General features: G+C 35.6%; 1 protein-coding gene across 1 annotated transcript; it reads right to left on the bottom strand.

The window, feature by feature from the left end:
• Positions 1 to 1,241: 1,241 nt before the first annotated feature.
• LOC121294437 (tumor necrosis factor alpha-induced protein 8-like protein 3) lies at positions 1,242 to 19,975 on the bottom strand. Its single transcript, XM_041218119.1, has 2 exons — positions 19,783 to 19,975; positions 1,242 to 2,134 (listed from the first exon to the last, which is right to left on the bottom strand). The coding sequence occupies exons 1-2, from the start codon at positions 19,826 to 19,828 to the stop codon at positions 1,572 to 1,574; spliced, it is 609 nt and encodes a 202-aa protein (XP_041074053.1). The 5' UTR covers positions 19,829 to 19,975; the 3' UTR covers positions 1,242 to 1,571.
• Between the last annotated feature and the right edge of the window lie 1,512 nt (positions 19,976 to 21,487).

The raw sequence follows: 21,487 nt of genomic DNA, 5'->3' as shown, positions 1-21,487 counted from the left end.
CAACAACAGCAACAACAACAACACATTTTTACTGTTGAATGCGTGTAAAATTTCTAACCCAAAATGTATGGTGTGGGTTAACTTTTGAATCAAATGTATTGGTATACTTAGACCGTTACCTACACCTTTGTTAAACATAGATTTGTATGATTGAGGCAGGTCCTTTTTTTGTTTACAAAGTAATCGCAGCAATAATAATAATAATAATAATAATAATAATAATAATAATAATAATAATAATAATAATACTTTCTTTGATTTAACTTTACTAAAATAATTTTAGGTGGACAAGCAATGTTGGGTTGTAATGCTACTTGAAGCCCGTTGCTTTCAGACGTTTGTATCAGCTGCCCAGAAAACAGAGAGCTGAAAGTACATTTTTGCTATTAATTCATAACTAGCTGGTTTAGGTTTCATTTAGAAGAATGTGTAATCTACTGTGGGTTTTCGAGGTGCTCATTTAGACAGTAGTGTTATTTCTTTTAAGCCTTTACTAAATGTCATTGAACACAACCTGAATGTTCTGAAGATCGAATTGGACCGCTGCAATTTTAACTGTAGTATACAAAAAGCTTACTAACACAATGCATTGGAGAACTGTAGAGCTGTTATTACCACAGATAACTGCTTGTTTTGTTTTGTATGCTCCAAGAAGGAAGAAAGAACACAACACAGGTATGTGTTTTATAATTATTCTCTAGTAAAAGCTAGTTACTACACCTCAGCTTGACACCATTGTAAAAACATCCATACAGTCACAGGTTATCTATTAGGACCAATTATATTGAATTTGAAGATAAATGTTTTATAACTTGAAGCATTAGTCATCTAACAGAAGTGTGGTAAATTTGTATTTTTTTAAATGTAGCGTTTTTTTTTAAAATTTATTTCTTCATTTGGGTTGGTGCAAGATTTCAGAGGTAAAAATATCTGATAGATTTTGATCTTGAACTGTCATTTTGCTGTAATTGTATCTTAATCTTTGATTTACTCCAGTTTTTTTAAAAGGAGAAATGTAAATGTTACACAATAAGAGATATTAAATAATACCACTTACTGTAGTTTTGTCTCATTGATTTTTGTTTCTCCTTTCAAAATCTAGGAGTAATTTCAGACAAGAGAAAGCTTTAAACATATGCCCAAACTATACTGCAGTTACAACTCTTGGTCACTAGATATAGTCATATGTAGATTTTAAATCAAGAAAAAGAAAGAAAAAAAAACAACTTAAGGGGAAAATGAGTGTAGCCACCTGATTTATTTCTTTAAAAGGTGATTTCAACCAATGAATTTGAGTGTTTGGATGACATCATAGTATCCGAATCCATTTGCTGCCTTTCAATCATTAAGAATTTAGATCATTGGTGAGAAGGTGTGGGGCATTCCACTAAGTGAAATAGAATTTAAGGTCCTCTCCAATTACAAACATATTAACTGTCAAAATTGCTGCCCCTAGGATGTACAGATCAGGGTGATTTACTAGTATAGCCAGTCATATATTGTGAAAACACATCCATCCCACAAATAAAAGTACAGTTTATAAAAGACAGCCCGGCATGTAAAGGAGCAGGTTAAAGAATTCCCTCGTCTAGTAGTTTGGTAATACCCTCGCAGATCTTTTTCAAGTATAGTCTGTATTCTTCACTAGGACTGTAAAGGACAGAAAGAAACTCTGCATCAGCAAAATGATCAAAAACATGGTCGATGCGCCTGTGGGATTTTGCAGTCAAGTGGTGCTCCACGAGTTCATGCAGAAGGTCCTTGCACTCATTGAGGAGTTCCGAAAGAATGTTGCGGTCGAAGGTGTAATCCACCTCGTAAAAGCTGACCGCGGTCATGGCGCTCTGATTCATTTTCTTCTTGAACTTCTCCACCGTCTCCAGCTCGTCTGGACTGAAGTGATGGTTCCTGTAGAGGATCCCGATTTTCAAGGCGATTTTGATCACGTTTTTCATGATTTTGATTGCCTCCTTCTTGTTCTTGGTGTACTCTCGACTAACTTTGTACAGCTCGTCCAGGATCTCGCTGCTGGTGTCATCGATGAGCAGGTTGGCCACCGCCATCGTTGCCATCTTGCTCAAGATCTTTTTCTGAGCTTGAAGAGCCAGGCTTTTAGAGTTGAAGATCTCTGGGACTGCATAGCATAAAACAAAAACACAAATAGAAAGAGATTAACAGTTGCATAATATATTAATATTGAACAGCAACATAAAAAAGAACAGCATTAGCACACCCTTATTTTTTATATGTAGACAAGTGACTGATATTTAGTTCAAGGTAAATACGTACTTTATGGTTATTGGCTGTAGATCATTCACATGTCAGTATTATGAAACTTTCATTATGAATGTAAAATTGAATCCTCCTATCCTGAAAAACACTCTTTTTCTTTAGCTTTTACATAATTGTCCAAAAGGTCTGCTGTCCATGGTACCTTCATCTTTGATGGACATCACTATGCAGTGCTTTATTACATTATTTAAAAGCACATATTTATTATTTGACACCAGTAGGTTAAGGTTCGATGATCTTTGCAAGAAGGCAACTAAAATCCCTGAATACCCTAAATAAATAAGACATACATATTACACTGGCATTCAAATGGACTTGGAGTCCCACACTGTTGGTTTACAACAGATACAGCTGCTGTAGTGCGTGAAAATAGAACCATCTAATTTGCTTTTAAGTTAAAAAGCACTTGAAAATAAATCTGATTGATTTGAAAGAATCTGCAATCATTGTGAGTAAATCATAGCCTTTGTAAAGTGATCAACGGATAAATTAAGCCAGTAAGCCTATGATTTAATTCAGAATTGACAGCCAGTAAGCTGTTGTTTTGTGATTTGAAGAAGGCTAACCAGAGTTTGGAAATCATCGATTTATCCAGCACTATTGTGTTGAAGATATTTGGGTTCTTTTCTCTTTATTCAATGTTTTGTTTTAAATCTTTTAAATTCTTTCATTAATACGTTATTAATATAAATGAAAAGTAAATGATTATTACTGTTCTTATGGAACGATAAAAGCTACTTAAACATAGGAAGTTAAGATTAAAAATACACATCTCTGGAAATAAGATATCAGGTTATTTTAGCTTAAAAACATTTTATCTGTAGTAAAAATGGAGTTCTTAGTCCTTCAAAATGACGGATGCACAGTCCTTAATAACCTATGAGATTGATTTTATCTTCTGAATAAAAAATAAAAAGCACAGTATTAGCTCTTGTTGCTTCAAAACATACCTATTTTAATCTGGTGCCCATGCTTTAAGATTTAATGAATACAATCCCAGACTTGATTTCAATAGAGTAAGAAGAATGTGCAAATGCAGGTGGCATTGCTATTACTTTGTTTATACATGCTGCCAAAGGAAATCACAGAGGACAAATCTATAATTCAGCAGTGGCAGGGTTGCTGTAGAGCAGCTTCCTGCCAGTACTGTTCTGATGAAAGTGGGGGCTTTTTTCATCTCTTAGTGTGCTGGCCACATCACTTGGTGAGGTTCCAAGATACAGACTGGAGAACACATTGATTAATGTGCTGCTCAGAAGTGTAATATAGTTTGAGATATATCATACATATTTAAATAATTCACTTTTTAGAGCTTTGGTGCTGACATGCCCCATTGGAAATAATGATGCTTGAAATGCTTGCAGCACCAGTATCTTAAACCTTATTGTTGCTGTGATAATGTCAAACATAACAATTTGATTAGGACACAGTTGCCATTATTAAACTGAATACAATTCAGCTACAGTTTGGTACATTTTCTTATGCAGGTTTAAGGTCTGTTTTGGTCCAGTCTACTCTTTTGTACTGGAGCTAATATGGAACTACATTTTTAAATATACATTTAATGCATGCTCTACATCTGTTCCTTTATTCATATGATTTTATAATTTTCAAAATGTTTCCTTCCAGCTGAAGTCAATTAAATAGAATAAAGTTGATCTGGAGGCATGAGAGACAAGCCAGATGGTGTACAGAGTTCCAAGTTAAGCACATTTCTTAATTCAGCATCAGAGTGTATTTGTCTGTTGTACTGCAGGAGATTTAAATGCCTTATTCAAAATTATCCTACCTTGTACACCCCCCCCCCCCCCCCCCCCCCCCCCCCCCCCCCAAACTGTAGACATTTCACAAGTTATTGCAGTTGAACCCCATATTGAAGAAAATAACGCAGCTAGGCAAATGTGATTATAATCAATATAAGCATTAACACATTGCTTATTAAGTAAACCGATAAACGAGTGATAATTAATACAGTATGTGTAAAGCTTTTAAACTTCTGCTTTGTGGTCATTAAAAACAAAATAAATTAAAAGTTTAAAGCACTAGAAAAATGTAAAACCTCTGAAAGCTATATTTTTAAATGAAGACAGAATGTTGTCTGAAGTCACTCCTGTAAATAAACCCTTAGTTAATTAAATTTACTGTTACCGGTACTTCAACTCTCACTGGCTATGTGACATCCCACCCAAGAAGAGGAGCACACATACCAACATCAACAATCAAGAGTTCCACAATCCACATTGAATAGCATCTGTTGGAGAATTATATTTTTGATAACACTATGTAACAATTTTTGTTCCTGGGTAGTAAGTGTTATTTCCTAATTGCTTATGCCTCAAAAGTATAGAAAATGGCTATTATTTCCCACAAACTTTGCTTTTGTGACCAGGACAGTGATATTTCAAAATATCACTATTTCCAATGGGAAAACGGGCAAATGTGTGTCTTTTCGTTCACATAAAGTCAGAAAAAAACAACATATGAATCTTTACATATGAGTATTTACAGTATAATCATAAATCTCGAAAAACTACTCACTTCTAAATCTTTTGTAGTCAAGTTACTTTAGTATAAATACATGTTAATTTGGATTCATATGTTGTTTTTTTCTGACTTTATGTGAATGAAAAGACACACATTTGCCCGTTTTCCCATTGGAAATAGTGATATTTTGAAATATCACTGTCCTGGTCACAAAAGCAAAGTTTGTGGGGAATAATAGCCATTTTCTATACTTTTGAGGCATAAGCAATTAGGAAATAACACTTACTACCCAGGAACAAAAAAAAAAAAAAAAATTTGTTACATGGTGTAATCTTGTTGGGGATATGAGATACAGTTTTGCATTGACTTTCAGGTTAGGATTTAGTTAAAGGTTTGGGGGTAAAATTGTGATTTGAAAGCTTAATGGGTTACTATCCTGTCTACCAGGCTGTTCCTGTATTGCATATACCGTACACTGTTTCTTTTAGATGTTATGCATAATTAAGCACTTCTTAGGTGAGCTTTTGGGTTATAACCTCCTGCTGCTTCATACATTCACAGAAGCGTGCCTGTTAATATTTTGGCTGGAGCCTTCCTCACAGTGAGGCATTTGTCTACTTAACTTGGTTTGACCTTAAATTGTGGATGGATCTTAAACAGTAGAGTTTAAGTATATGATTCACCTGTAGAGTTATGGTGAGTTTCCAGCCCTGAGGCGAGTTGCAGTGTGCAGCATCTAGGATGGCATTGCGTGACAGTCTTATTATATCAAAATAACTTTCAGCTGCTGAAGGTAAAGGGTCCAGGTTATAAAGAATGAACTTCTACAAAACATAGCATGCAACCTTTTTTTTCAACCTGAAAGTTGCTATAATTATTTCTAGCAAATTTCAGTCTTCAAAACAATGTGCTGGCTCTCCCACCTGAGCCTTGACCTGAAAGACTTGCAGTTGTTTTGAAACATAAGTACCGTACAGTAGGTAGGAAATGTTAACAAAGAAATGGGCGTTCCACAATAAGCATATGCAGGGCCAAGATTTTGACTTTTAAAGCAGCAGTATCCAACAGTTTTAATGTTTAATGCTATACTCTAAATATAAATACAAGCACACCTATGGGATCCTGGATCCTATAGGTCTCTTCTAACGTTTGTGATAAATAATTCATTTATTCTCTGTAACCTTCTGGAGGTTCAGAAGAAATAGTGTAATGTTTACTAATTATATGGTACAACACCACCAGTGTGTTGTTTTATTTAAATATATTAATTTAGGCGCTTCAGTGTTTATCATGTGAAAAGAGCAGAACAAAAAGACAAGTTGCTGGCATTGCATCCTTCCCTACTCAACACATGCTGGAGATAACGATCATTTAAAAAGCTCTTTCTTTACCTCTTAAGAATGCAAAAACCAAAGGTCATTCTCATTTACACGAAAGAGTTCATTCCTTTTGATTTTTAATGAGGTTTACATAAAACTGCCATGAGGTTTTTGTCTGCATTTAATCCTTAATCCGAATCAGTATTAATCCACACATGAAATTAGCTTTGAGATTGTCTGTGCCATATTCTCCAATCAGGCTGAAATGTTAGCAAGTTCTGTGTATCAAAGGGGTCTTTTGTTCTTTACTTAATCATTTGGATTGCTAATTCTTCCTCATTGACTTTGTGCTGTTTTTTGTTTTGGCAGAACGCGCTAGTTGACAGGGTGAGCAGATGCAGTGTTGTCAGTTTTTCATGTGTAAAAATATCTGGCTTTGTTGATTACCATTCCACTTGTTTGTTTTAATAAAGAGAGCTATTGTATTCTCATTTACTTTCATTTGCTAGTTTGGTTTTCTGGAAATTGTGGCAGTGGTCTATCCTTCCAGCTGCCTGGCTAAGTCATCGTCTTCATGTCAGATTGAATTTTTAGTAGATACGCTCTGTCTAGGACTGATTTCTGTTTTTTCAACTTGACCTGGCTGGTTTTAATTAATTTTATTTGATTGTGCTCGGGGGCTGAATTAGTAACAGTTAATTAAGGAATTGCCAAATAAAGTACTTATTCAGTACAATGAAAAAGAAATTGTTTCCATAATGCTTATGATTTATGAAGAAGTAAAATTGTGATTACAGAGGATTTACATCACACACAATATTTGACTCTTCATCTGTACTTTACGTGCAGAATGGCTAGAGCTGTTTATCTTAACGTGACTGCTGCCCATGGCTGTTTAGTCTATTTTGAAGAATTTATCTAGTGTGATTATTTTTAAAGAATGCATTCCTGGACAGGGTAAGCCTTCATATCAGAACTTAATAACATTCAAGAGTTGAGAAAGGGGAGTAATAAACTGCTAAATCCACAGTTAGCCCCCTTTGCTGTCTTACATAAAAAACAGTGCGCTAGTGAAGGGCCTTTATATAGTACAGTGCAATTCACTGTCACCATGAAATAGCCACATTTGTGAATTATGACAAATAGCAAGGGAACGTGAAACTACTTATAAACAGTTTTCATACAAATAGTAGTGTTTGCATTAGGAGTGTACACTGTTTCTGTGCCTTTTTATTCTCACTCGTGAATCATTTTAATTAGCAGTTTTTATACTATAAATAGCCCACCTAAGTGGTGGTCAGGAGTTCAGTTGAATGTGACAGACAAGCAAACCAAGTGCGAGAAGGAGAGCGGGTAGAGCGAGGGGAAGAGGGAATGGGCTCGCTCCAGGTTCGGCTGCCAGAGCTGGGCTGAAGCATCTAGTCTCCCAGAGAAAACCGCAGCTCCTCTCGCAGCAAAAAAGTAAATACATCAGGAAAGATAACCACGTAATAGGCCTACTATTTATTTAGTTATAAAATGAATGCTGAGTAAGATGTCTGTGTTATAAAGTGCCTGCACAGCATTTCTTCAGTTCAGATACTGTATCAAAAGTGAAAGACAGAAACCGAATTTAGACTGAGAAGTTGTTTATAGTTTGAACAACACCAGTACTGTATTTACTGTAGAAATATTGCATGAATCACTAGTATAGGGAATAGGGGGACATGCTGTAGGAGCGTTATAACCAAGAGATCCTTATAGTGAGGGACCACTGTGTGTGTGTGTTATAATATATATATATATATATATATATATATATATATATATATATATATATATATATATATATATATATATATATATATATATCATGTATGTCCCTGAGTGTTAATTACATATGTCTCCCGACAGTTTTGTATTTGCTTTCCCTTCTATGGGTTATATATTCATTAATAATACAGCCAGACAACCCAGGAACCTGAATCTGTACTGTTGCAAGGCTTTGAGGAAACTACACAACAGCTAAATTGTGCTTGATACAATTCTCCTATCTCCTGTGAATGATGCATGTTTACAGTAACTGTAAACTGTGGCAGTGAGTGAAGTTAGGGGAAAAGTATCTGAGTTTATTAAACAAACAACAGCACTGAGTGACAGCAATGTCAATTCTCTCTAATCATTTACTATAAGTTAAGAAATGATTGAAGCAAAGTGAATTCTGACCCTGAAAAGTGTCTGCTAGCACTTCCTTATATGCAATTGGTGTCAGTATATCTACAGTATCTGACTCTCTACTGACATGTTTTGTCAGTTAGTAGATGATTTGTTCAAGGCTAGAACATCCATGCTGTATAAGTCAAATGAGGCTTTAGTGGAGAGCAGTTATTTCTGCTCAAGCACAAACTGAAAGCAGTATTGATTTAGGGTCTTGAAGTTGGACATTATTTTTATTTTAATTTTTTGTAATTCAGCACACCAACTAGGGATCATTTATTTAATCAATTGGTTAATTTATGCCTCCTTTTACAGTCATTTTTATTTGTTGGGAGGTGTTTGAACTCTGTTTTGTTCAACTGGTGTCCTAGTCCTTATTTCTGCAGTAGAAATATGCAATGAATAAGATGGGTCTTTTGACTAGTTTTGGCTGATTCTGGTAGTTTCATTTTTATTCACCAGATTTCAGCCTGTGTAAGATATACTGTACTGAGGTGGGTGTACAGTAGTTGTCTGCACTTGTCCAAGGTTGTAAATTCTGTGTTTATTATACAGTACTAAAAAGATTCATTAATAGTTTTTAAAACCGTAAGAAATAGTTTCTAGGGAAAATCCACCATAATCTGGTGACTGCGTTGTATTTTATTATGTCATACACCCAACAGCTTGACTAAGGATATTTCCATAGTACAGGCTCTCTAATTTAAACCAAGACTCATCTATTACACTGTCCACTAGAAAAGTAAGCACCAAAAACCAAGTACATGTCGATTCCCCACCACAGCGGGTTAGTATGTGAAATACACCTGCCCACAACCAAATGGACTCGCCTCTGTCAATCAGGCTAATTTCAAACTAATGGAGAGTGTATATCACAGAGTAACATAGACTTGTTCTTTGGAAGAAACCTCACAAAGTAATAGTAATATGATGGGCAGGTATAAGGGCCCAAGGTAAAGAATATTAGAAGTATTTTAATAAAGCAGTAGTGACACGTCAAAACAAACGGGACATTATTCCTGATTTAGAGAGATCATCTTGTAATATAAGTGAGGATCACCCCAAAAGTCAACAAACCAGGGATTTTTCCTTCATTTCCTTGGAAACAACCCTGCATGAGCCTAAAAGTTATTCTTGCTTTTTGGTTTATAAAACTGCATCCGCTTCCAGCATGGCATTTTAGCAGAAGTGACGGCTCAGGAAAGCCGGGACTAGGCACTGCTGTATCAATGGAAGCATTGTCACTTCACATCAGTCTAAACCTGGCAAGGCTTTTTCATCAGGATGTTTCCGCCCAATTGAAAAAAACCCCAACCTTCCCCCACAAAAAAAAAAAAAAAAATAATTAAAAACATTTTTTAATCATTTTTAATCTGATACCCCGTTTTATTGATGTAGTGGTTGAAGGTTTTTTTTTCCCCATATTAATTAAATCCCACAATTACATATAAAAGTAATATATTATATTATATTAAAAGTTATAGGGGCAACCTATGCCTTCAGAAATCTGGACTTTTATCAACTATGTATTCATAATACCATGTTGTAAAGTTTCGGTACTAAAACCATAAGGTCTGACTAGTTTAATTCAATATCTCTGTTTTTCACAGTAATGTTTGGAATGTCGCCAGAGTTTTTTTTTGTAGTTTTAATATTCTGATTTCCAACTAAATTCACCTTGCACTGAATGCTGAGAACTGATCCCACATAAAAATGGATTTCCTGGAAAGTTTAACTGAATAAAATAGCAACTTGTTGAATTTTTGTAGAAACATTTGAACAGTAGTATTCTGTTTGAAATCTATTTTATTTAGGGTTAGGGTATACAAAAAAACAAAACAAAAAAAAACTTCAGTTAGAATCACTTAACCGAAAGTGGTTATGAAGCACCTGCTGTTAATTTCATAAGGCAGATATATAGCGAGCGTTGTAATTACAGGGCTTGCAGATGAGCCAAGGCTGCATTTTATAAATGCCTTCATGCTTATGAATAGGTTGATGGGTATGATCCCTTAACTAGAGCCTATGACTTTATACCACAATGTAATTCTACATTTAAGTCCAGCTGTTAAGAAATACAACAGCCTGCTGCACAGTCTGTCTGTTGTCTTGCAATGTAATATCATAATACACTGCGAACAAACCAGCTACACCCTGAATTTTTTTTGGTGTCATGTATTTGTCATCTGTTTCATGCTGTAACTTGTGCATTTGTGTGTAGCAATCATACAAATGTATTAACTCATTATTACTACTGGTTTAAGAGCTGGTGCAGTCTCCTCAGTTGGGTTAAACAACATCTACACACTGACTTTTTTATATTTAAAAATTGTGTGACCATCAGTGTCTTTAAATCCTGTAATACATTGAGGCGGAGGATCCTGTTTTAATGGTTTATATGGCATTCCTATTCCCCTTGGATCAAAGCTGTACAGTAGGTTCATAAATGAATATAAATAAACATGTTTTTTCATTCTGAGGTTATTGTGAATTTAGAAATTATTAGAATGACCTTTTTTTGAATCATATACACAAACCAATATTGACAGTAAACATTGTGCACTGGTATATGTTATTTGTGGATAAACTTTATGTATTCAGAGAAATATGTATTTTGCTGAACAGTGTGTATGGAGTACACATCTCCTGTTAACCTGACACAGTGCTCTATGTTGTGGGTATGGTGGCTGTCCATATATAGTCCTATCCAGAAAAAAAGGGTTTAGAATCTAGATTCATATCACCTAGATTTTCAAATATTCTTTTGCAATGAAAAATCACCAGAAAATGGTAATGTGGTGCTCAAACAAGGTTTTGTAAACTGTTGTAATTCTTCAAGGCATTTGTAAAGTCTGTGTCTGGGGTGTATGATTTTATTGGCATACTTACTTTGGAACAAGCAGAGGCAAGTGGTGGACCCATGCGTTAAAAGTACCCTCACTACAGTATTAAGAAATTCCTGCGTTCAGTCACCATTCATTTTTTAATATAGCTGTGGAATGTAAAAGTCAGTATTGGATTGGGAACATTAACTAGCTAGAGTTTAAATAGTAGCTGCAATTAAAAATATTGAATTTGGGTGTTCTGTGTAAACTGTGCTTTTAAGTCCGACTTTGTTTTACTCCAGTGGTGTGAAATCTGGTATGTGTGTTTTTTTTTCTTTACTGTAAATACCTGTACATGTAAATAAAATACACAGATACATTCAGCGTAGGAGTCCTGAACCCTTACTAGCCATGTTAGTCTTCCCTTTTTAATCGCTGTTAGTAGAGGGTCAAAGTTCTGACATAGTTATATCATTATTGCTTTATTCAATTTGCTTGAAGATTATAGCTCTTTCTTCCCTCATTAAACCTTAGACCAATTAATGTGGGTTGTGTGTGTGTGTGTGTGTGTGTCGGTACAACTAAAGGCAATTTTAAAATAAGTATTAAAGACACTGATCCGTATTTAATTCAAAGTGTTTTTAAAAAATAATTGGTCTTTCTAATGTTTTGGTTCTGCTTTTGATTCAAGATGTGCTCATAGTTGAAGAAAAAAAAATGATTGGAGTCCTTTGTTTTAAATGTCATAGCTGAGCCTTTACATAACGTCTATATATCGCAGGCCAAAGTTGCTAGCTTTAATTAAATGTCTTTTAGGATGGAAGTGGCATAAAATCAAACAAGCTTATTAGCATTTCAAACAAACTAACAGTATTGAAGTTTAAATCTTAATTTGGACAATTTCCGCTTGACCTAATATGCAGTAAGCTGAATCTTTCTTTATGTTTCCTTGGAGAGTTATAAGGAAGCTACCATGTTCTTTGCAAATCAATAACCGAGACTGGCAGGAAAGGATATGAAGTAAGTTATGTTTTTTTTTTTTTTTTTTTTTTTTTTCATTGCTTCAAGCACAACCACTGACCCTGTCCCTGCTTTTCAAAGACAGATCTAGGCTCAGCCATTCCCGTGCTCTGGGATTGTCAGTGCCTGAGTGAGCCAGTGAAATGGCCCAGTTCTACTATTGGACTACTGATAACCAGAGGTCTTTTCACGTAGTTATTTTAAGTTCATAAGCTTGTGTATTTTAAAACCAAAAACTTGCGTGTTGGTGGTCCCTAAACACTGAGATGCACTGGCTAACAGGCTGTGTAAAGGAGTGGCTCCTGTCAGGCTAAGAACTGTATTGAATACAAAAACAGTCCCAACTTAGAGAAAATAACAAATGTATGGGTTTTCTAAAGGCACTGCGTTCACATTCCAGAACTCTTGTAAATATTTACAAGACATAACTAAAATAGCATGGTATTGTTATACAAATGCATAGTGACCCCCTCCCATGTGAATGTTAGGCATCTAAAAATACTCTGCAGCCTTTATAGTGATTGCATTAGTCAACAATGTCAAATAAATGTCAGTTTTTTAGTTGATGTTGATTGCAAATTCTGGTGGATAAAAATAAAAGAAAGAAATGGAATTTGCTTTGTTTACCTACATGTACACTGCTATGAAAAATAATGCACTTTTTGTGCATTTAAAATGTTCTGCTACTTGTCCATTGAAACTTTAAAGTTGTAGTGCTTTTGATGCAGTTTAAACATATTTCTTATATTAAAAGCCTGTTTACCTTGTAAGCTTGTGTTGAAAATAGTAGCCCTATTGGTGTTCGTTGTACAGTAAGTGTTATTCGTACAACAGATCTTGTTTTGGCAATGTACCATTCAGTAGAAAAGGGTTGGACACGTGTGACTTCAGTCCCGTGTCTGCTGCCAAGCCAATTCATTTACAAGACCAGATAACATGCACTTTTAATGATCACTTCAACTGTTACGTTGCCATTATCGGTGCCGTTGCATTTTGTGGGACAATAGCAGTTTCCAAGTTGACAAATTCATTTACATATGCCACTTTCAGGTTGTAAGACAGCTTTTGTTGATAGTGTAAATGCAGCCCGACGATTCTAAGCTATCCCTATTGTTAGCCTACCCAGAGATCGGTTTTGAGATGTTTTAGTTCACCTGAGTTCTACTGCTGGCCCTGCGATTCCATACTGCAATCTGATAATTACATACCTTTCTCTTTCCCAGTTCTTAAGTTTTGTCTTCATTTTAAAGGCATTATGAAAATCAAATGGTTAAATGAGCATTCTGGTCAAGATGTTTAATTCTAAATCACTGGAACCTGGAAGAGTTCAAATGTTGAACATTCAGCTATGTTTGATTCAGAAAACTGGCTACTTGCCCATGCTATTAACAAAAAAAAAAACGTACAAGTGTTATTACCATACTCTTGTTCACACATGCATGTCATGTTAGTGGTTTATTTTCGGACATTAAAAGCTGAATTGTTCCCACTGTATGCTAGATGCTTTTGAATACGTTTTAAGTTACATGTCGGCTTGATGTATTTTATTTATTCTGAGTATTTCTTTATGGTCTAAAGAAGAGTCAGCAAGAGGCACAACTTCAAAGCAGTCCTACTAAATGTATCTTACTAATTACTAAATATCTACTCGAATGACATCATCTTAAACCGAACCTGTTGTCTGTATATTTTTCTTTTTTACTATTGCATTTGTATTTATGAGTAAAAAAAAAAGTGTTTTCCATCCTGCGCAACACATGGAAATGCGCTTGTTTTTATTATGTACTTTCTTCTAAGGCTGTGAGACTCAAAATGATAATAGATAAATGTAATAACATCCTTCTTTTGCTGTAAAACAGCTCTGCTAATCTGAAATAACATTCATTAAATCTTTGTAAGCCCCAATAAGAAATATGCTTTTAACACAATCGGATTATTCTAAATTAGTTTAGTTTAAACCCAGAAGCAGCAATTTTATTTATCTGCAACGGCTCATTTGGAACATCCAGTTATATCTTGAGTGGTAAATTAAACTGTTAAGCCACAAATAAGTGGCATGGTCTTGGTTTGTCATGTGGGGTGTCACCTCCACAAAGTAACCAGGACTACTTGCATGGTTTAGTTTTGCTGTATTACAGAATGCATTTAGAAAATGGGCTGCCTGCTTGTTTTGGGGTTTTCAAGCAATACTTTACATCTACTCATTTTACTTTGTAATTCTTACTGGTAAGTTCATTAAAGGCGATGGTTCTAGTAGGTTCTCTTTCAAGTTAAACAGTAATGGGAGAGATACAGTGATCTCTCAGAAAGATTTGGAGCAGGCAAGGGTTTCCGTGTTTCTGGCTTGGCAGAGGGAAGCTGTTAGGCTTCATATTTTCCAACTGAGAAGGCACTATTTATCCCATAACCATGGTGAGGAAAACCAACCCGTCTGGACAGGCTGTGCACAGTAAGGCTCTGGCCAAAAATTTAACATCACCTAGAATTTTAGGATTGAGAAACTACAAAATGATGTCACAAAAGTCTACCGGAAGCCGTAATAGTAGTACAGTATTTCATCTTGGATTTTGAAATGTCACATTTTTCAATTTGTCAGTTTTTCGTTATATAATTGGAGCACTGCCAAAACAACTTTCTTCAAATCAGAATAGGGGAAATTGTTTCTGGGGAGCTCCACTGGTAAAAATGAACTAGAGATTGGCATTTCTCTAAACAAAACGGCCTGTAACAACTGGACTTCATTGTGTTTGTAAATTTCTGCAACACTACGTTGTTTAACTGTTCTCTATTACAATAGGCTCAAGTCCAATGCATAAAAACAGTCTCTACTGCCATAGCTGACTTCTTTTAATATGTTCCTTCATGACCGTGTTATCTAAACTTACAATCTGACCTTCTGTTCCTTTCCCTTTATGCTTTGTTCTAAAGAACGTCTTTATCTACATGTTTTATAGCTTTGGCAACTGTGGCCGCTGTTTATCCCAAAATTAGAAAACAAAACAAAATGGTAATGCTACAGAATGAACGAGAAATTAGGTCCTTCCAATAACCTTCAGTAGCTTTAAAAAAAATAATAATAAAAAAATCACAAAAAGTGCAAATTTGCAGTGGCTTCCCTTTCAGAGGCTAATGTTTATTTTGTTAAAATCTACAGGTGATGCCTGGTTCTCCTGGAAGTCCTTACAGTTATCTCAGGATTTGTCTTTGACCTACATGTAACTTTGAAGAAGCTCTCTGTATGTTCAAAATATGTTCAATATCCATGTGAATGAATACAATCCATTGTCTCACATGATAACCATCATTTAATCTTGAAAGTCCTTGTGAATCAAGGTTATAAAGTGTCATACAATTCCATGTGGGTTGCATATTGCGAATCACTGGTTTCTGTTGTAAAAAGTGCTACTTTATCAAAAGGATCTCCCTGATGCCCTTTGAACTTATGTTTGCAATCTGCTGGCTGTCATTGAGCAGATTAAGAGAAGCCAACATATGACACAAGGACCATTGTTCCACTTGCTAGGAAAAAAGAGATAATGGCAGAAACAACCCAACTATAACATGAGATCATATTATGAGTCAATATTAAGTAGCAGGTACTGTGTTTTTTAGAGGCTGAAAGAATATACTCCTTCTCTAGTGAGACAACCATATGAAATACCTTCTTTCTGTGACTGTGTGTTAGTATTTTAGCTATGTAGTAGCTATGGCTAGCTGAGATGACAAACTTTATGAAGGCCCCTACTATATAAGATGGATCCCATGAATGCCATTGTACAGTAACACCCATGAACATCCATCAAGGACTGCAAGACCATACTTTTTAATAGTTGTGTGGAAATCATGTCCCTATCATAACCTATGAAAGGTCTAGGCAGCGTACTTTTAATAGCTATACATTTGTCCTAGGAGTGGAACAGTGCATTATATTTCCTACTGGAGGTCACTTTTTCAGCCCAAGAACCAATATATATATATATATATATATATATAATTTTTATACAATGTTAAACTCCAGTAATTATCTGTAATATCATACAGCAAGTTATTTACTGTGTGACATCAGAAGGCAGTAATGATTGACCACGAGAGTGATTGTTGACTGCTTTTGTGGGCAAAAGCACAAAATATTTGTGTTCCTATACAGTAGAGTTATGAGCTGCTAAGCTCTTGATATTTAGTCATTTTCAATACATTATTATTATGTAGATCTGTTTGCTCGAAACTTCACACTCGTTCTACAGTCCTGAGAATTTCCCAGTCTAAGACTATACACTGGCTACAGAAAATAGCTTTAAGTCGATTAATACTTTGGAGAGCGGCCCAATGCTCCCCTGTCTGGTTGAGGCAGTGCTGTCAGAAACCCCATCGCTAAGTGACTGGCTTGCAGACCACTGACATCAATTATTTGATACCTAGTCTGTTGACCATCCTACATGTGGTTTTGAACATACAGGTAAACATGTATGAATGGTATTAATTTCATGAAATGTAGGTGACTGGTTTTTAAGATATCGCAAGCAAAAATAAGTTGTTCGCCTGAAGAACTTGAGTGATATTTGGACACAATTGGATGACCAGCTCCCTAGAAGTGTGACTTGGGTATGCTGACCAGTGACTTTGAGAAGATCACAGGAAGAATGTTAAAGACAAAAAAGGAACATACTTTGGGATGAGAATACAAGGAAAAATAATTATTAGCCTTTTCTTTTCCAGAAATAACATCTATGTTTTTATATGGAAGCAGTAGTAGTGTGCATAGAGCACCCTTGTTGCAATTCACAATTGGAGCTTGAATAAAAGGCAAGTTTCTAGAAAAGCTGAGCATATACCCTCTTTATCTGATGTCTTGCCAAGGGAGCCACTCTAATCTTGCTGATTTAAGTGGGGTCACTGAGAACATATCACCCCAGTTAGTGTGAAACCTACTAAACAGCAAAGATCTGACCAAAGATCTCCTGTGTACCTGTCATGTATGTTCCAGTCTTGTCCCAAGGCACTCCATTTTAAATGAGATGCTGCAACTCAAGATTTTTTTTCCTGGTATAATATGATAAATCACCCTTGAATCTCTGAGAGCTTTAGCTATGATCGGAGTTCTAAACAATGCTGCCTCCTCCCTCGCAAAATAAAGCCAGGCTTTACAGAGGAAATGACTGTGGTTTTAACTGCAAACATCAGTGTAAAAATAGGCTCAATAAAACACGGGTTAATGGCACCATTGCAGTATAAAGAACTGTATGTATCCTGCTAAAAGTCTGATAACATATGGCTCTGCATTTAAAATTTTGCCATTTCAATGTATCAGTAAAGAACTTAAAAAAAAAAAAAAGTAAGTCATGCACTACACACCACTTTCACTGAATGCCTCGCACATTACAGACAGAAATCCTAGTAACTGTTGGAGCCTGTTTTGGAGGCATAATCTTTGGGGTTATCGTTATTTAATTGAACTGTTATGGAGCCATGCACTACCCCCCGCTCCTCCTCCCTCCAACCCCTGAACAGATTATTATTATTATTTTTTTTTTAAGGTTTCAACAGTCTTTCAAGATTTTGCTTTTGGTTACATTTGCAGTAGATCCCTAGGGTGCACGACTACATCTGTGGACCAGATGAAACCGCAAAACAGCTGCAAATATATCTGTTTCCCCTGACTATTTGATCAAATGGGTTAAGGTAGTTATTCTTATTTATAAGTTTTTTTTTTTTTTTAGTGCTCTTTAAGGTTTTCTTCTTTCTTAGGATTGTACGAGGATCCCCCTTTACAAAAGTAAAAGGGGCAAACTGATTTGGCTGAGGGACACTTCTAATAAAAACAAACGTGTATTTAAAAATAACATTAAAACATTTGAAAATGGTCTACACTGGCCATAATAACAGCAGCCCAATAACAACTGGTTAAGTACTTACAAAACGTGGTTACAGTTGCACCAGGCAGCTATTTAATAACAGATTTCCAAACTAACAAGCACAGAGGCCACATTATAACATTATACTTAATCTGTCATTACAATGACATCACTGGCTAAATACTGCACTTATGAGATGGTAAAGGCACTGAGACAGGGTTTTATTTTCTTGGAATAAGACCAAAAGCATGAACATTTATAATTAATAAATGTTGCAATTTTTGCAGTTACACAGCAACCACTCCATGTGCTTAAGACTGCATGGCAGATTTGGTCAAATTGTATACAGACATTATGTACTTTCCTGTATTATTCTGGTTGATCAAAACAATTTAAAGGAATTCTAGTTTACCAGTATAATGTTTTAGTTAGGGAGGCGGGAGAGATTCCAGGTAAGCGAGTCTGTTCTACATTACACACACTACTAGAGAGGCACACTTTTACTTCTGAAATACAGTATATGACCTTTTGGTTAAATGGGGCGTGTCTCCATGTACTAAATTGAGTTTGTTAGACTTTGTGAACTTCCTGACTTCAATGGGTAGATCATGTACAAAGGGTATGGCTATTGCACGGGTTAATGGCTTCTGTTATCTATCATCTAAGGATAATTTTTACAAGAACTGCATTGGGCACAGAATCTCAGCTTCCTTTCAGGCAAACCTTAACACTCCAGAATGTGAACTGGTATCACACTGCATATCATTCTGATATTGTGCTGTACAGTACCAAGTAAAATACCCTATAGTTCAACAATTCTAACAATAACCTGCTTGGCTGAATTGATTTAGTGAAATCTGTGCCGTTTTGCATGTGTGCTTCAGAGTGACCTGCTATGCTGGACTGGAGTTCCTCTCAAGTTATTCATTAATAGAAAATATATTTTTATATATTTTTTAGTATTAACCTGTTCATTACCAAACACGTTTCTGTGAAAAAAAATCAGAACACAAGCTCTATTGATGTTACTTGATACATTACATTTAGAGTTAATGTTTGCGGTTAACAAAATTAGAGTAATTTTCAAACAATATAGTTGGAGAGAATTAAAATAAGAGGTAGATGCCACTTAAAAATCCTCCAAATGATTAAAGTAGCCTATCCTCAAACGGATTAATGACACACCAACACTGCCTCCCTCAAAGGAGAGCAGGATCAAAATGTTGAACTTGGTACAGGTATTCATGTCTTATGGGACCTTTAGTTTCCAAGTAACACTGACCGAGAAATAAGTTCAAAACATATTTGATTTGAAAGATGTTTAAGCATTTTAGAAGTATTTTATTAATCCATTACCAGTTCACTTTAATAGATAACATACCATGGATTATGTGAAAATTATTCAAACAAAGTCAACATGACTGCACATAACCCCCCAAAGTAAGTCGAAAGATTAATAAGCTTATATTGAAATATTGTAAACCTTTGGATTATGGATTCTAGCAAATCAGTACATCTTATCTTTGAGTTGAGCAACACATAGTGCAAACATTTACAATCTCCCAGCCATTCACTTGCTATGATTATATATTTTTTTGTGTGTTCTATATTTAACCAAGTCTTACTGATTCCCTTGAAATGTAAGATGTTGATATAGGACCCAACAGCATTTGCCTGAACTTGCAAAATCTTGTACAGTACCACATGCAGACCTTTTATACACCACTATGCAATGCACAGTGAAGATGACTTTAGCTAATGTTACAGCAGAGATTTTTAAATTCCAAGCCTTACCTGGAGAAAGCTCCCCTTCACTCAGCTCTCCAGAATCTGTGTCCATGTTGTCAGTTGGACCTTTTTTTCTGTAGACTTGAATCTGAACTAGTTGAGAAGCAGTAGCTGTGTGTAGAACAGTGCTGGCAGTGAGGCAGTCTGCTATTTGATCGGATCTCTGACTGTAGCTCGCTCTCTGTCTCTCTTTCTCTCTTTCTCTCTCTCTCTCTCTTTCTTGCACTTCCTCATTGGCAACAACTCTGAGGGTCACTGCAGAGGCTGGCCTGCTACTGTATACAGTACTCTACCATTGGCTACTTTGAGTGGTAAATGATTGGACTGTACTGAATAAAAGACACAAAAACATGTTTTATTTAACACATATTCCTTGGCTAGATATGGATTAAACTTTGTTTTAAAATAGTCTGTCTTTTTTAAAACAAACTTCAGTTTAACAAACTGCCTAAGCACTCTTGCCAAATGTCTGAAAATTTTGTTAAATGGTTGTTGTAAGCAGACAGTGCTTAGCGATATTACAGATTATTACTTGCTTAAAAAATGTAAATAAGTGACATACATTTGATATAATTCAAATAAAACTTCTGGAATCTTCGACATCTGTTTTTAAGGATATGTTTCCCTATTGAACACTTTCACATGAGCTAATTATTGACTGCCTCATCTGCTTTTAATATTCACATCAACCCAACAGTTCCCACTACATTACATTTTTCCAAATGGCTGTATTTAGTTTGAATTCCCTTGGGGTTTTTTAAGAGTAGCCTAAAATAATGTTGCACTGTATTCTGCCAAGGCTGAGTGGCACCAGTGATGGGTAAACACATTTTCACTTTAGGAACTAGTGATCTGACGGTCTGTTTCTGTAGACAATGAGATATACTAGTTTCTAGCAACACGATTGAGAATAGATTGGAGGAAATGCTGACCCTGTTACTAAATGCACAATTGCTCAATTGTAATAAATTGCCAAACCGAGGATGGAAGGACAAAGCAAAGAGACACTTCTCTCCTGCATTGTACAAACATTTACCAAACTCCAGCCTTGCTTTCAATTGAAATGCATGCAGAAAACCAAATCTGAATGTTTGTAACACATTACTGAAATCTTGATGCCTGAGATCTATTCTATTAGTAAAAATAAGACATACTGAATGCTTGGCAGAGAAAAAAAGTGACTGTTAGATGAATGAATTGCTAGTAGAATTCATATCCAACGGCTTCATACATTAACCAATATATTTTGATGAAATTAAGCACAGGAGAGGGAAGGATATAAAATTGTGTGATATTTACCGCAGATGGCTCTATCAATGCTTACCATCTGCTACCATGCTGGAGGCTTGCTTATTGAGCAAGGAGACTTCCACCTGGAAAATGAGACAAAGGTTCTTTATAGACCCTGGGGTTTAGTCAATGCCTCAAAAAAAAAATCAATTCAATCTGATCATGCAACCTCAAAGTCACTGTCTAATGAGACAATGTTGCCATTATTGCTACAGTATATGTTTGTCTTGCTTTTTTTTTTCCCCCAGACACTCCGCTGTGTAGGCAGGGGAATAGTACTGTTGACTTTGTGATCTTCTTGCCAAATTTTTTTTTCTTTCCTTATTTTGTGCAGATCTTGGCAGTCACTGGCCAGCAAGATGGCTTGGCATATTCTCAGCTTCTTTACACAGCTTTCTGCCTTGATAAATTGTTGTCTGAG

This window comes from Polyodon spathula, chromosome 19 (assembly GCF_017654505.1).
Source record: "Polyodon spathula isolate WHYD16114869_AA chromosome 19, ASM1765450v1, whole genome shotgun sequence".
NCBI lineage: Eukaryota > Metazoa > Chordata > Actinopteri > Acipenseriformes > Polyodontidae > Polyodon > Polyodon spathula.
Note: the sequence above shows the minus strand (reverse complement) of the source record. Positions and strands in the feature narration are given on the sequence as shown.